Below are 15,000 nucleotides of genomic sequence, written 5' to 3' on the forward strand. Positions count from 1 at the left end.
CACAGAAGTTCCTTATTGACACGTCCCTGGGTCCCCCCGGCGCTACTTCCAGCTTCTGCCAACATCATTTCCCACCATTCGCATCTGCCAATATGTCTGTCCTGTCCCTGCCAACACGACTTTCCTTGCGAGCTGATACGTCGCAAGTGTGTGCGTTTCCCCCCCTCCTCTCCCCATTCCTTGCCAACCCCGTTTCCCCTTGTCAACATCCACGACCCTGCCAACATCCCTGCCACCACTCGGGGTCACAGACGCTCGGGGTCGCGGGCCACTTCGGGGTCCTGGGCGAGGCGGGCCAAGTGGCTCGCCCGTTATCGAGGCTGCGGTCTCTCGCGCTCGTGTTTGTTGACTCAGTCATACTGTACTTAGTGGCCGGGGTATTTATAGTGTGTGTGTGTGTGTGTGTGTGTGTGTGTGTGTGTGTGTGTGTGTGTGTGTGTGTGTGTGTGTGTGTGTGTGTATTTGTGTGTATATATATATATGTGTGTGTGCGTGTATGTGTGTGTGTGTACGTGTGTGTGTGTGCGTATATGTGTATTATATTTTTAAAACACATTCATAAACAACCCACCCCCCACACACACTTACATATATATATATATATATATATATATATATATATATATATATATATATATATATATACATACACACACACACATATATACACACATACACACACAGACACACACATATATATGTATATATATATATATATATATATATGTATATATATATGTATACACACACACACACACACACACACACACACACACACACACACACACACACACACACATATATATATATATATATATATATATATATATATATATATATATATATGGTGTGTATGTACGTATGCGCAAACAGACCATATCAGTATATGTATACAAGTATTATTAAGAGAAATAAGTGAAAAAAAGCGAGAGGAGAGAGCAGCAGTCTCGCCGAGCGCAATCTTCGGCCTCTTTCCCTTTCCTTTCCCTTCGCCAGCAGAGCATCGTGCCCTGGGCTCTCTTGACAGGGGAGGTCATCTCCTCTTATCTTGACCTCTCGGATTCCTGCAGAGGTCAGGGTGAGAGGGATTAAGATGCCAATCACATCTTCAAGGGTCTTCGTCGTTATTCCCCCTTCGCAGTGTCTTCATCGCTCTGTCTGTTAGTTCCTCTTGTTTCTCGGGTGTGTCTTTTATCTGTCTGTCTGTCTGCCTTTACATGTGGGTCTATATATACTATTTCCCCGTCTGTATATCTGTCTATCTTCTTACCTATGTATTTATGTATTTACCTCTCTCCCTGTCTATTTTCAATATGTATCTTTATCTCTTTATCTGTTACTCTCTCTCTCTCTCTCTCTCTCTCTCTCTCTCTCTCTCTCTCTCTCTCTCTCTCTCTCTCTCTCTCTCTCTCTCTCTCTCTCTCTCTCTCTCTCTCTCTCTCTCTCTCTCTCTCTCTCTCTCTCTCTATATATATATATATATATATATATATATATGTATATATATATGTGTGTGTGTGTGTGTGTGTGTGTGTATGTATATATATATATATATATATATATATATATATATATATATATAAATACACACACACACCTACACACACACGCGTGCTCACATGTCCATTCGGTATACAGTATACGCGTACATATATGTGACTGATCCGCGACAAGGTCTAGCTGCGGCGCTGACCCCGACCCGCCTGCGCCAGGAAGAGGATATCAGCCTGCAGAAGGGAGCGATGGTGCCGTAAGCGATACCAGTGGCGAGGGCGATGCGCTACAAGTGTGCATGAGAGTGAGTTGGCAAGGAAACGAAGAAGCGTGATAGACAGAACGCGGAAATGATGTCTTGGCTGAGGAAAAAGACGCTGAAAGACTTTTATTCAGACGTTATCAGAAAGCAGATTATATTTCGGGCGAATGCCTTGAACTTCAGCAGTAAGCGACGGGGGGAGAGGAGGAGAGAGCCAAGGGGAAAAAAGTGGTTTAGCTGAAGTATGTCCAAGATAAGTGGATGGCACCGATATATATATATATATATATATATATATATATATATATATATATATGTGTGTGTGTGTGTGTGTGTGTGTGTGTGTGTGTGTGTGTGTGTGTGTGGGGTGTGCGCGCGCGCGTGTGTGTGTGTGTATACATATATGTATATATATGTTATATAAACATATATACACACATATATGTATGTATGTATGTATGTGTGTATACATATTTATATGTCTGTTTGTTAATATACATACCTACATGCAAATAAACTCGCATATATACACACACACAAACACAGACACACACACACATCTCTCTCTCTCTCTCTCTCTCTCTCTCTCTCTCTCTATATATATATATATATATATATATATATATATATATATGTATATAAATATACACATATACACACACACACACATATACATACGTGTGTGTGTGTATTTATATATATATATATGTATTTACATATATATGTATTTATATATATATATGTATATATATATATATATATATATATAGAGAGAGAGAGAGAGAGAGAGAGAAATCTAGAGATAACAGAGAGCGGAATAGATGAACAGATGAGCCGATAGAGAGATAGCCAGATAAGAAGAGCCCCCCACCCCCCCCAGGAGCGAGGAACACTTCCGGTGCGGCAAACGAGTCTCGCTCAAGTAACAATGTAAACATCATCTTCCTCGGCGGGCGAGGCGATGCCCTCCCGCCGCCGCCGTGCCCTTTGATGCGACGGCGAGGGGGGTGGGTGGGTCGGTGGCACTTCCCGTCCCCTCTCCCCTTCCCCCACCCTTCCCTTCTCCTCTCTTCCCAGTCTTTCTCTCTTTGTCTCTCTTCCCCCTTTCCTTACTCCCGCCTCTCACCCTTTTCTTCCCTCCACCTCTCTCATCTCCCTAGTCCTTCCCCTCTCTGTCCCTTCCCCCCTTTTCCTTACCCTCACTTCTCTCACTTCCTTCTTCTCTCCTCTGCTCTCTTTCTCCCACTCCATTCTCTGCTCTCCCTCTTTCTCCTCCTATTTATCTTCTCACCCCAACTTTCCAATCTTTATCATTCCCCCCTTCTTTTTTTCTTCCCCTTCCCCTTTACCTTAATAATTTCCCATTTCCTCTCTCTCCCTCTCCCCCTCCCCGTTTATCGGTCCACCTTACTCTCTTCCCTTCCCTTCCCCTATCCTTTCATTTCTCCCCTCTCACTCTCACTCTTTCGCCCACTTCCCCTCCCCTCTTTCCCTCTCCCCCTCCCTCTTACCATCAGCTCAATTCTCCCCTCTCCCCTCCCCCTCTCCTGCGCCTTCCTATGCATTCCCCTGCCCGTCCTTTGCCACCCCGCCAGTCCCTCCTTCCTTCCCTCTCTCCTTCCCCCTCTCCCTCGTCACCCTCCCCGCTCCCTCCCTCCCTCCTATTCCCTCCCTTCCCCCTATCCCTCTCTCCTTCGCCACCCTTCCCACTCCTCCCTTCCTCCCTCCCTCTCTCCCTCTCCCTCCCTCCCTATCCCTCCTTCTTGTCCTCCCCCTCCCCCTCCCTCCCTCTTTCCCTCCTCCTCCCTCCCTCTCTCCCTCCCTCCCTCCCTTTCTCCCTCACCATCCCGTCCGACAATAGTACTTGAGAGGAGAGTTTATGACACCAGACGTTCGGGAATCAATCAGCTGTTCTTCTGCGAGCGCCTTATCCTCGTGACCCCTGGCTGGTGGGATTAACCCCTGGGCGATGTAGCCACGTAGCCCCACGCTTTTCTATTTGGATAACATTTAGAGCGATAAAGTGACCCCCTGGGGATGAGCAACGCCTCTTAAGCTCTACCCGGACTCTCGGGAGCGGTGGCGAGGGGAGGGGAAGGGAGGGGAAGCGAGGGGAGGGAGTGAGGGGAGAGGAGAGGAGAGGAGGGAGGGGGAGTCTTGCCTGAGTGTCCTCTGATAACTAGTTGCCTCCTTCGATAGCACTTCGCGTCGTTTGGTGGGAGGCTGCTTCTTCTGGCCGGCTTACTGCGTATTTTGAGGGTACGTCGAGGCACGGTACAGCTTGCGGTTCGGGGTACACTTTTTGGTATCAACCCGTGTCCGCTGATAACGCATTGCTTACAAAAAATAGAGAAAAAATAGAAAAAGCACGTCGAACGGGTCAAAGGGGCAGCTGATAACATCATAACAGCGATGACAGACAGTGACGCACCATGGAGCATTTACGTCTGACATTTAAATCTGGCGATAATTCTCATGAAGGACAGATTATGCGTTTTGTCTCTGGTTGGGTCTAGTCACCGCTCGGGCATGACAGGTCAGTCGTAAGGTGATACCCTCCTCATGCCCCCTGCTTGTGGGAGGGCGGCATTTACTAGCTCGTTGATTCGCAATTAAATGAATTAGTGGTTGCAGATAGTGATGTGCAAGAAACGTGATTTTTTAGCTTATGAATCATGTACCGTTCGGAGAAGAGTGCACTTAGGTCTTGCTGCCATGTGGCTTCCGTTTAACAAAACTCCGACTCGGGTCGTGTCGGTTTCCCAAGGCCGCCCGGGTCCTACGCAACAAGGTCGGTTCGGGAACACGTTTAGGATTCGCGTAAACGTCAGTGATTTACGACTGGCGGGATAGGAGAAACCCTCCTCATTCCTCCTCTTCCTCTTCTCTTTACTCTTTCACGTCTATGCCTCCTCCCTATTTCCATACTCTTTCATTTCTTGTGCTTCTTCCCTCTCAATTTTCGCCTCCTTTTCCCCTTTACGCCTATCCTTCCTTTTTCCCTCCTCCCGATCTTTATTCTTTCACTTTTTCCTTCCTTTTTTCCCCTCCTTTTTCTTCAACTTCTCCCTTCCCCCTCCTTATCTCCCCCCTCATCTTTTTGCTCTTTGCTTCTCCTTTTTTCCTTCCTCCTCCTCTTCCCCCCCTCCCCCCCCTCCTTATCATCTTTCTCCTCCTTTTCCCTCCCTCTCCTTAGCTTCCTCCTCATCTTCCCTCCCCCTCTTTATCTTCCTCCTCCTCTTTTCGCTTCTTTCTTCCTTTGTTTTCCTTCCTCCTCCTTCTCCCCTCCCTCTTCTTATCTTCTTCCCCCTCCGTTCCCCTCCTCAGTCTTCCTCCTCCTCTTTTCGTTCCTTCATGCCCCTTTTTCCTTCCTCCTCCTTCTCCCCTTCCTCTCCAGATCGTCTTTCTCCTCTTCTCCCCTCCGTCTCCTTATCTTATTCCTCCTCTTTTCGCTCCTTCCCCCTCTTTCTCTTCTTCCTCTCCTCTCCTTCCTCCTCCTCCTTCTCCTCTCCTTCTTCCTCCTCATCCTCTCCTTCCTCCTCCTCCTCCTCTCTTTCCTCCTCCTCCTCTTCTCCTTCCTCCTCCTTTTCCTCCCCTTCTTCCTCCTCCTCTTCTCCTTCCTCCTCCTCCTCCTCCTCCTCCTTTCCTTCTTCCTCCTCCTCCTCCTCTCCTTCTTCCTCCTCCTGCTGGAGTAAACGACGCCAGTAATGAAGCCCAGTTCAGATCACGGCATCTCAATAAACAAGAGTCGAGAACCTTAATCCTTGTGAGTGGTTCAAGGGTCCGGGATGGTTCAGCTGTTCTCCTCCATCAACGTCTGGAATTGATTTATATAAAAACTTCTCTCGAAGCCTCGACTCGTGTTTTGAAGCTTCACGGGTCGAACTGGGGAAGGTTATGCGTCGAGACAACAGTCGTCTTTTCGGTGTTGCTCGAACCACCTGTTCTTTTTTTTTATATGATGGTGTTTGATGTTTAGGAAATCGAGTATAGCCTTTTTTAACGTTAGCGTAAAAGCTTGTGTTTTATTGCTTTTCTCCTATTATTTTATCTTGATTTTTATATTGCATCGCTTTTCGGTTAGTCTTTTTTGCCTTGTTCTTTTCCTGGGTGGTATCGTTCTCACGCTATTTCCTCCACTTATCGGCTCTCTTCTTCGCACACATCTTTATTTCTTCATTTCTTCCCACCTGTTCCCTCTGTTTGTTGGTTCACTCTCTCCTTCCCAGATTATTTTCACGCCTCTTTCCTCGCGCGTCGCCCCGCCGCTGCAACACAAGAATTCCTTTATCCCTCCCGTACAAGAGTGCAAGTCATCCCCTTACAGAGACATCATGCCCCCCTCTCATCATAACATCTCATGTACCCGCCTCACACTGTGTTATTATGCACCTGTTTCGCACCGCGTCCTGTTATCTCGATCCTGTTTCATGCTGCATCCTGTTGTGCATCTGTTTTCTGTTTCGATCCGTGTTTTGACAGGCAACTGATTTGACCTGCTGTGTCTTCTTCACTGTCCTTTGCTGTGCCGCGCATCCGTAAATGTAAAGATACACAAAGGCGGTAATATGTCCAGAAACGAACAGACTAAGATATGATTGTAATAATATCTAAAAAGAAAGAGAAGAGTCCACAGTTTCTCGATTAAGAGAAACAAAAGAGATGCGAAGAATGTGAATACTCACAAGGCATCGGATTTTTTTCTCTCCTTTTTTTGTCCACGTGTTTTCCCAGAGCCATCCTCCGTGTTCGGCGCCCGATTCACAGCGTGTCATGTAACCGGGTGACATCCTCCGCCCGAGAGCTGAGTCACATGCACCCTTGGCGCTGCACGAGTCCTGTCTTGTGGCACCGCGTGCCTAATTCCCGCTCCCTTCTCCCTCTAGGTTCGAGAGCAGCTGGCCAAGGAGACGGGGCTCAGCGTCAGAGTGGTTCAAGTCTGGTTCCAGAACCAGCGGGCCAAGATGAAGAAACTCCAGCGAAGAGCCAAACAAAGCGAACAAAATAATAACGACAAAGATGATAAAGACGAAAAGGGAGAGAATGGCAAGAAGGATGGCGGATCAGAAGGTGAGGTTATTTTTTTGTTTGATTCGTTATCATGCACAAACACATTCATAGCCGAGAATGCACGCACTCACATGCAGACGGCGGAAAAATTATCTGTTTGTTTACTCTCTCTCTCTCTCTCTCTCTCTCTCTCTCTCTCTCTCTCTCTCTCTCTCTCTCTCTCTCTCTCTCTCTCTATCTCTCTCTCTCTCTCTCTCTCTCTCTCTCTCTCTCTCTCTCTCTCTATCTCTCTCTCTCTCTCTCTCTCTCTCTCTCTCTCTCTCTCTCTCTCTCTCTCTCTCTCTCTCTCTCCCTCCCTCTTCCTCTCCCTCTCCCTCTCCCTTTCCCTCTCCCTCTCCCTCTCCCTCTCCCTCTCCCTCTCCCTCTCCTTCTCCTTCTCCCTCTCCCTCTCCCTCTCCCTCTCACTCTCCCTCTCCCTCTCCCTCTCCCTCTCCCTCTCCCTCTCCCTCCCTCCCTCCCTCCCTCCCTCTCTCTCTCTCTCTCTCTCTCTCTCTCTCTCTCTCTCTCTCTCTCTCTCTCTCTCTCTCTCTGTCTCTCTCTCTCTCTTTACATATATATATATATATATATATATATATATATATATACATATATACATATAAATACATACACACACAGGCATATTCATATACACATACATATACATATAAATATACATATACATATACATACGTACATACATACACACACACACACACACATATATATAGAGAGAGATGCGCGCGCGCGCGCGTATGTGTGTATATGCACACACACAAACACAGGTATGTATATATATGTATATATACACATATACACACACACATAGATATGTATATATACATATATATACATACATATACATACTTATACATACATACAATTCATCTGTCTATCTATCCCTCTGTATTTCTATCTGTCTGTCCACTTACCTGTCTATCTGTTTATCTGTGTATCTATCTATCTATATATCTATCTATTTCTCTATTTATATATCTGTTGGTCTATTTCTTTTTCTGTCTGTACATCAGTTTTTTTTTCTGTCCATGTGTGTATGTATGTATGTATGTATGTGTATGTTTGTCTATATAGGTAAATAAATATGTATGTATGTATATGCAATATATATATATGCATATATATATATGTATATATGTATATATTTTTATACATGTATATATGTGTATATGTATATATGTATGTGTATGTATATATGTATATATATATGTATATATGTATATGCATATGTTTGTGTGTGCGTACATGCATATGTATAAACATATCTATATATATCTATATATATGTATATATACATATATGTGTATGTATATGTATATATATAAATATATACATGTGTATATTATATATATATAATGTTTGTATATATGTATAAATATATTCTCTCTCCCACACTATCTCTCCTCAACTCCCACCCTCACTCGCTCTCGCCGCCTATCTCGAATATAAATACATAAATACACTCGCATGCGCATGGAGTCAGTCAAGCATGCTATAGAGGTGCGTTTCGTGTCCGCATTCTTAAACAGGAGACGAGTGGCGGCCCTTGACAGATCTGGTGAGGTGAGATGATTGGCAGTTACAGTCCAGCCACCCTATTGGCTGTTTGTTTTCTAAATATCTCTCAAGTACCAATACAGAAACCAAATTATGCTAACGTGACTCAGTTATCGTGAACTGATGGCATGCGAGCGTGTGGGACCGCGAGGCCAAAATAAAAGAAGATAAAACTGTGACTATGTCTGTGTACGTGTGTGTGCTTCTCCCTCGCCCCTCCACCCTCCCCCTCCCCCATCTTCTCACCCCCCTCATTTGTTCGGCCTCTGGGAGATGCTTCGCGACAGGAAAGTGATCTCCTGTTAATGTATCGATGCATGTCACCAGTGTGCTTATGTCCGCTATTTTTGTTTGGATGATATTTATGTTAATGGATTACTTGTCTTCCTTACTGCCATTTTCTCCAGCTGTCTGTCTATTTTACCGTATATCTGCGCATTTATCTATTTCACTAACCATCTATCTATCTATCTGCCTATATGTATCTATTAATATATATATATGTTTATCCATCTACCTGCATGTATGTATGAATGTTTGTATTTGTATATATATATATGTTTATGCATGTATTCATGTATGCAAAGTATCAGTCCAATTTTGTTGTCACATAGTTAAGCAGACTCCTCATGAAAGTCGCAACCCTAGTAACACGATTTTCTTCTCCGCCCACAGGGCAGTACGGCGGCCTCACGCCCATAGACTCCTTGGACTCCCCCTACGCCACGACGCCCAAGAGCTCGGCGGTCCCGTACTCCCCCGAGGGCGAGAGCTTCCCGGCCCACAGCGGCGACTCCTTCTGCGGCTCCGACATCAGCTTCGAGGAGGGCCGGATGGACCAGTTCGACGACCAAGGCGAGATGTAAGTAGCCCGACTTCCTTCGAGGCTTCCCGATGCCCTCGCGCCTCACGTGCCAAAGTTGTCCGAGTGTGTTCTGTTAGAGGTCCATCGCTGTAGCATCTTGTTTTTTTCTTCTCCTCCGCAGGTCGTCGGGTCCCCCTCCTCCCCCGCAGCAGCCGCAGGCGCCCCCGGACGTGCCCGCCATGGTGGGGGTCGCGGGGTCCATGTACCCGCAGATCAACCCCATCGACAAGCTGTACCTCATGCAGAACTCGTACTTCGACCACTGACGGCAGCCCCTCCCTCGCCCTCCCGACGGTCTCAAGCTGGGAGAAGTTCTCGCGAGTTTCAAGGAGAGCGAGGCGCGAGGGGCGGTGAAGACAGAGGTGGCGGAGGGCGTCGTGCCCAGGCCGGTGGGCCTCCCCTCCTGGGAGTTCCCTTTCTGAGCTCCTCGAGGCTCCGACTCATGGTCCCAGTGAGAAGTGCTACGGTGCGCAGTGCGCGAGTGAACTGAACTTTCGGACAGAGCAACGAGAGAAAAAAAAGATTGCCGAACTTTCTCTAGGTCAGCGTCAGTATTTGCGACATTTCACAGGAAAAAATAAGTTGCACGCCTTGTGGTTGAAACCCGCAGCAGCATAGCTCTATTTACAGAATTTCTGTGGCTTAAGATAAACTATGTGTTGCTGGTAACAGTGAAACCAAACAAACACGCAAACAGGTGCAGACTCATTCAGCAAAGTTTTCCTTTCTTTTTCTAACCCGCGCCTCACCATCGCCATTCGTTATTCATCCGCAGCAGCCACGTCGGCCTGATACAGCCTCCACGGCGTGCCTTGCTTCCACCTCCCCTCTCCTGGCTCCCCTCACTCAAAACTCTCCCCTCGCTTTTCAAAGAGCTACTTCCCGCGCTTCTCCCCTCGCCCATTTTACTTTCCTCCCGAAAAATGTCGACGCTCTCTACCTTTCCCCTCTTCAGGCATCGTTTCACCCCTCGCCTCTCATATTCCTTTCCCCTTCACTTTGTAGTTTGTCTCTCTCCTGCCTCATCTCCTTTCCTTTACTCGCGTCTATCCTTCCCGTCACCATCATCATCATCTCTCTCTCTCTCTCTCTCTCTCTCTCTCTCTCTCTCTCTCTCTCTCTCTCTCTCTCTCTCTCTCTCTCTCTCTCTCTCTCTCTCTCCCCTTCGGGCCCCTCGCAAGCAGCACTCGTATAACATTCCTTCTCTCATTCCCTCCCCACATTCACCCTCCGCCCTCCCATTAGTCTTTCTCTCCCTCTCTTTCCCCTCTCCCCTTTTCTCTTTCTCTCTACCTTCCCTCCATGTCCGAGGTAGACGAAGCCCTCTACCGGCGTTCGTATTCACCCTCCATGTTGACACACCCAGCCGGCCATTTTGTGCGCAAGGAGGCGGAAACTGGACTGGCGGGAGTTCGCTCGTCACGTCTACATCCGGGAACCTTTTTCCAAGTCACGTTCGGATGTCGACGCCTAAGAGAATTTTCGTGTTCGGCCGCCGTCTCTCTGCTATTTTTTATGACATTCGACAATTGTATTTCGACTTAAGATTCTTTGTCGATCTCTCTTTGTCAGTCTCTTCCTGTTTGTCTGTCTGTATCTCTCTCTGTCTCTGTCTCCCCTAACCCTGTCCTTCTCTTTCTCCCATTCCTTCTCCCTCTCCCTCCCCCATCTCTCTTCTTCCTTCCTTCCTTCCCTCCCTCCTTCCCATTCCCCCCCGTTAGCCCCCCCCCCCTCTCTCTCTCTCTCTCTCTCTCTCTCTCTCTCTCTCTCTATCTATATATATATATATATATATATATATATATATATATATATATCTATATCTATCTCTCTATCTCCATCTACCCTTCCCTCCTTCCCTCTCTTTTCATATCCATCTTTTTATTTATCTATACACCTATTTATCTTCTTTTTTTTTATATATACACTCACGCCAAGCCTTCGCTCCAGAGAAACTAGGAGAATAATGATACGGAGGGAACGAAAGAAAATAAAAAATATCACGCCAGAGAAAAATTCCCGGTCGGGATGTATCGGTCAGAGTGTTTTGTAATTCGCTGGGGATTTTTCTCTTGGGCGAGTGTGGGCGAGAAAGTTTCTAGTCAGCAGGGCGAAGTCAGGAAGTCTTGCAGGAGATAGGGAGAGGGAGGGAGGGAGGGAGGGAAGAAAAAGGAAAGGAGGGAAGGAAGGAGGAAGGGAGGAGGGAGAGGGAGAGAGGGAGGGAAGGAAGGACGGAAGGAGAGAGGGAGACAGAGGAAAAAAAAAAATGAAAGAGAGGACAACAGTAGAGAGGCAAGGGGCTATGCCTATTAGGGGAAAGGAAAGGGAAAGATGGCGATTAGGCAAGAGCGGAAAAGTAGCACAAGGAGTAAGAAGAAGAAAGAGGAGGCGGAGGCGGAGGCGGGAGAGAGTCTTCAGGAGGCCACTATCGATCCCTTGGGCGAGTCTTCAGACCAGGGGGCCGGAGTGCTGTTTCCTCGGAGATGGAACTTCTTTTGTCCATTATTCCTTTTTTTCTTTCTTTCTCTCTTTCCTTCCTTTTTTGGCTTCTATTTTTATCGCTTTATCGTGATGGCTCTCTCGCATTTAATAGTTTTTTTTTGATTTCCTGGAATGAGGAAGGTCTTGGAAAAGAGGCCCTGCGTTGTGTTGTCCGTGACAGTACAGGACGCGGCGGTGCAGAGTTACAGACGAAAGAGGCACGGGGAGAAGGAAGAGAAGGGAGAGCGAATAGGCAAGGGGAGAGGGAAGCGGAGGAAGAGGGAGACAGATAGTGGTAGAAACCTGAGGATCACAGATGGAAGAGGAAGATGGAGAGAGGAGAATGGTTAAGAAGAAGAGGGAAAGGATAGAGGGATCACTGAGATTATCAGCAACATGGAAGAGGGAAGCTAAGAAAGAAAAGAAGAGTAAATGGAACTGGGATGCTGGAGGGTGGAAGGACAGATGAAGGAGAGAGGAGGGAAGAGCGATGATAATAAAAGAAAAAAAAGATAAACGCTCTTAAACAAATCAAAAATCATCGGAAGAAGCGCGTCATGCTACACGAACTTGGCCGGAAGGTATCCCGCCCCTTTTTTCTCTCGGGCAGTTTTCGTCTCATTCCAGCGCACCATCTATTAACCACGTATCGCTTTACCCCTTCATTCATCAGCATGTTTTACCCTTTCATTTACACCTGCCCTGGAGTGTTGCATACACCCCCCCCCCCCCTGTATACGTTCGTGCTTAACCCTGCTCCCCGCCCTGCGCTCCAACACAAACAGGGACAGCCGCGGCAGGTCCCCCACGGTGCTTTATGAGGCCGTCGAGACTAGTCTGCCTCTGCTGCCTCCTGCTGCCTCTGCTGGCTTCCCTCTGCTCTACTTTCCTCGGCTATCCACTGTTCTGCGTTAATCCTTGCTCCTCTCTTTTTTCTTCATAATTTCTTTTTTTGGATTTTGCTTCATTCATCCTAGCGTACATAAAGCTGTAAACACACACACACACACACCACACACACGCACACGCATACACCAGCAACCGAAGCAGCTCTGGCGTGACACTACATTTTCCCGAGGGAACGCCATGGTTGGTGTCGTGAACGCTGCTCGCTGTCTATCGGAATCAAAATTTTCTTCTAGTCATTCCCCAGTACGAATTACAGTATTTGTTAATCAAAGAAAAATAAAGAGGAGTAAAAGAAGAAAATTGAAAAGAGGTTTAAAAATAAGTAAGATAAAGATGAAAGAACTTGATGACTGTACATACATTAAATCTCTATTGTGATATTTCCTAACCACATGAGACGGAAAAGTTCCAATCCAAGCGAAAAGAGAAAGAAAGCAGATAATCAGTGTGACGTTTCTGAAGTGACGTGTGAGTGAGCGTTGAAAAGACGTGGGGAGTGCAGCTGGCGTGGACAGGGCGTCGCTACACCATCTGTGAAACGTCGCTACACCAGCTGTGATGGAAACGATGTGGTGCAAGTCAGCGTACAAATTTCTATGGTGGATGCATGTCGAACAAGTGACTTCATTAACAGTGATTTGTAAAAAAAAAAAAAAAAAAAAAAGTAAGTTTTGCTTTTGCCTCTGAAAGGAGCAAACCTGCCTAGACAGTGTACAGTAAAGGCATCTAAAAGCTCCAGCAGCAAAGGAAAAAGAGATTGAGAGAGAAAAGCAACTGCTGGGCGTTGAAAAAATTAACCAAATGTTCCTAGTCAACTATGAGCTTTGAAAACTACAAATGTGTGTTTCAATGTAGGTTAATGTTAGGACTGGTTTGTTTCATGTATTGGTGATGACCACAACGTTATCATAAATTGGGACGAGATTGTATTTCCCCCTTGTGTACATAAATGTTCAAATTTCTTCTATCAACTTGCATATACCAAAGATACAGGAGTTTTAAAAGTCTTTACGCTCGCTCTAGACTTCCCGATGGTGCACGGGCGCGGAGATTAGCCAATCAGGACCATTCAGATTCGTCACAGCGTCGGCTCTCCTGATTGGCCAATCTCTTTACAGGTATATGACTAACCTGGCAATTTTCGATCAGTGTCATATTCCTCTTCCTCTTCACTCTGTCATTCATTTCATCATACGTAATCATTCATTTTCTTCACAATAAATATTCACTTGTTATTTTCAAACACGCTTTTTATTATACATTGAAATAATATTTTATATATTCATCAGTCACAACTATAAGGAAAAAAAAATGTCAACCAAAAGTTATATAAATTATTTTCAAACCTGCTATTGCAAACATTTAGGTAGCTTAGTTATTGCGTTCAATGTGACCCTAAATGCAATATCAAATTTCTGTTAATTTCGCTGGCTTTGAACTCGGAAAAAATATAATTATACGGAGTGAGGTATATATATTTCATTTGATTTTTTCCAATTGAAATTTTGCCATTTTATGTTATCATCTATATATTTATAGATAAGATAATTGTGAATTATTAATGTTCTATTTTCTAAATATCGGAAATAGAATCCTGCTATATTCTGTGTATATTATGTATGAATGCTCATGCAGTATATATATTTCTACCTTTTGTTTGTTCTTTTGTAGCAGTCTGTGAGCAATTTACTCTTCATTGTATAATTTCTGCCATGAGTCGCTTATTTCTAAATGACATATCAGAATATTATAATTTATGGTGACTGGAGACGTCTTTCCATGGATCCGGACACAGGAGTAGATTTTTGCTTGCTCCTCCATCTGCCCGCGCCCTCCGCTTCGTCCGTATCCTCGCTTCCTGGATTGTCTCCGCTCATTTGCCCACTACGAAGAATAAGGAATACAAACTTGGGAGTCGTTTTGGTGTGGAATTTCACTATGTACAATCAGAGTTAAAGCCAATTGTTTGTATTTGATATAACTGGATATATACATATCTATATATAGTTAAATATATTTTTCCTTTCTTCTCAAAAAAGAGAAAATCTTTATTAATCATCTCATCAATATTTGTGTTTACATCTAATTTATTTCCTTTTTACCAAACAAAATTACGTGATGTAAGAGAGGTTGGGCGGGGCAGGTCTTCTGAACCGCTTCTCCGAGTGGTTTCACATCGCCCGCGAGGCTGGAATCATATCAGTGACATTGTGTAAATAATGCTATATGTCTTGACATGTGTGTTTCTCTTTCCTTCTCTTTCCTTTCCTTTGGCCCCTGGCGTGGAGTTTTTACGTACGTGCTTTAAAAGGAGAAGAAAAAGGATGGGAGACTGAAGTTTGATCGAGAATGAAAATACACTCTT

The 15,000-nt window shown here is 45.4% G+C and overlaps 1 protein-coding gene across 2 annotated transcripts in view; it reads left to right on the forward strand.

The window, feature by feature from the left end:
- LOC125044386 (LIM homeobox transcription factor 1-alpha-like) overlaps nt 1-10,900 on the forward strand; it is a 41,908-nt gene extending 31,008 nt beyond the window's left edge. For both annotated transcript variants that reach the window (XM_047641028.1, XM_047641029.1), the window contains exons 5-7: nt 6,643-6,826; nt 9,056-9,242; nt 9,367-10,900. In XM_047641028.1, coding sequence (XP_047496984.1) covers nt 6,643-6,826; nt 9,056-9,242; nt 9,367-9,511 — 516 coding nt within the window. In that variant the 3' untranslated portion in view covers nt 9,512-10,900. The remainder of the gene's footprint in view (nt 1-6,642; nt 6,827-9,055; nt 9,243-9,366) is intronic.
- Nucleotides 10,901-15,000: the final 4,100 nt, after the last annotated feature.

This window comes from Penaeus chinensis, chromosome 35, assembly GCF_019202785.1.
Source record: "Penaeus chinensis breed Huanghai No. 1 chromosome 35, ASM1920278v2, whole genome shotgun sequence".
NCBI classification, from domain to species: domain Eukaryota; kingdom Metazoa; phylum Arthropoda; class Malacostraca; order Decapoda; family Penaeidae; genus Penaeus; species Penaeus chinensis.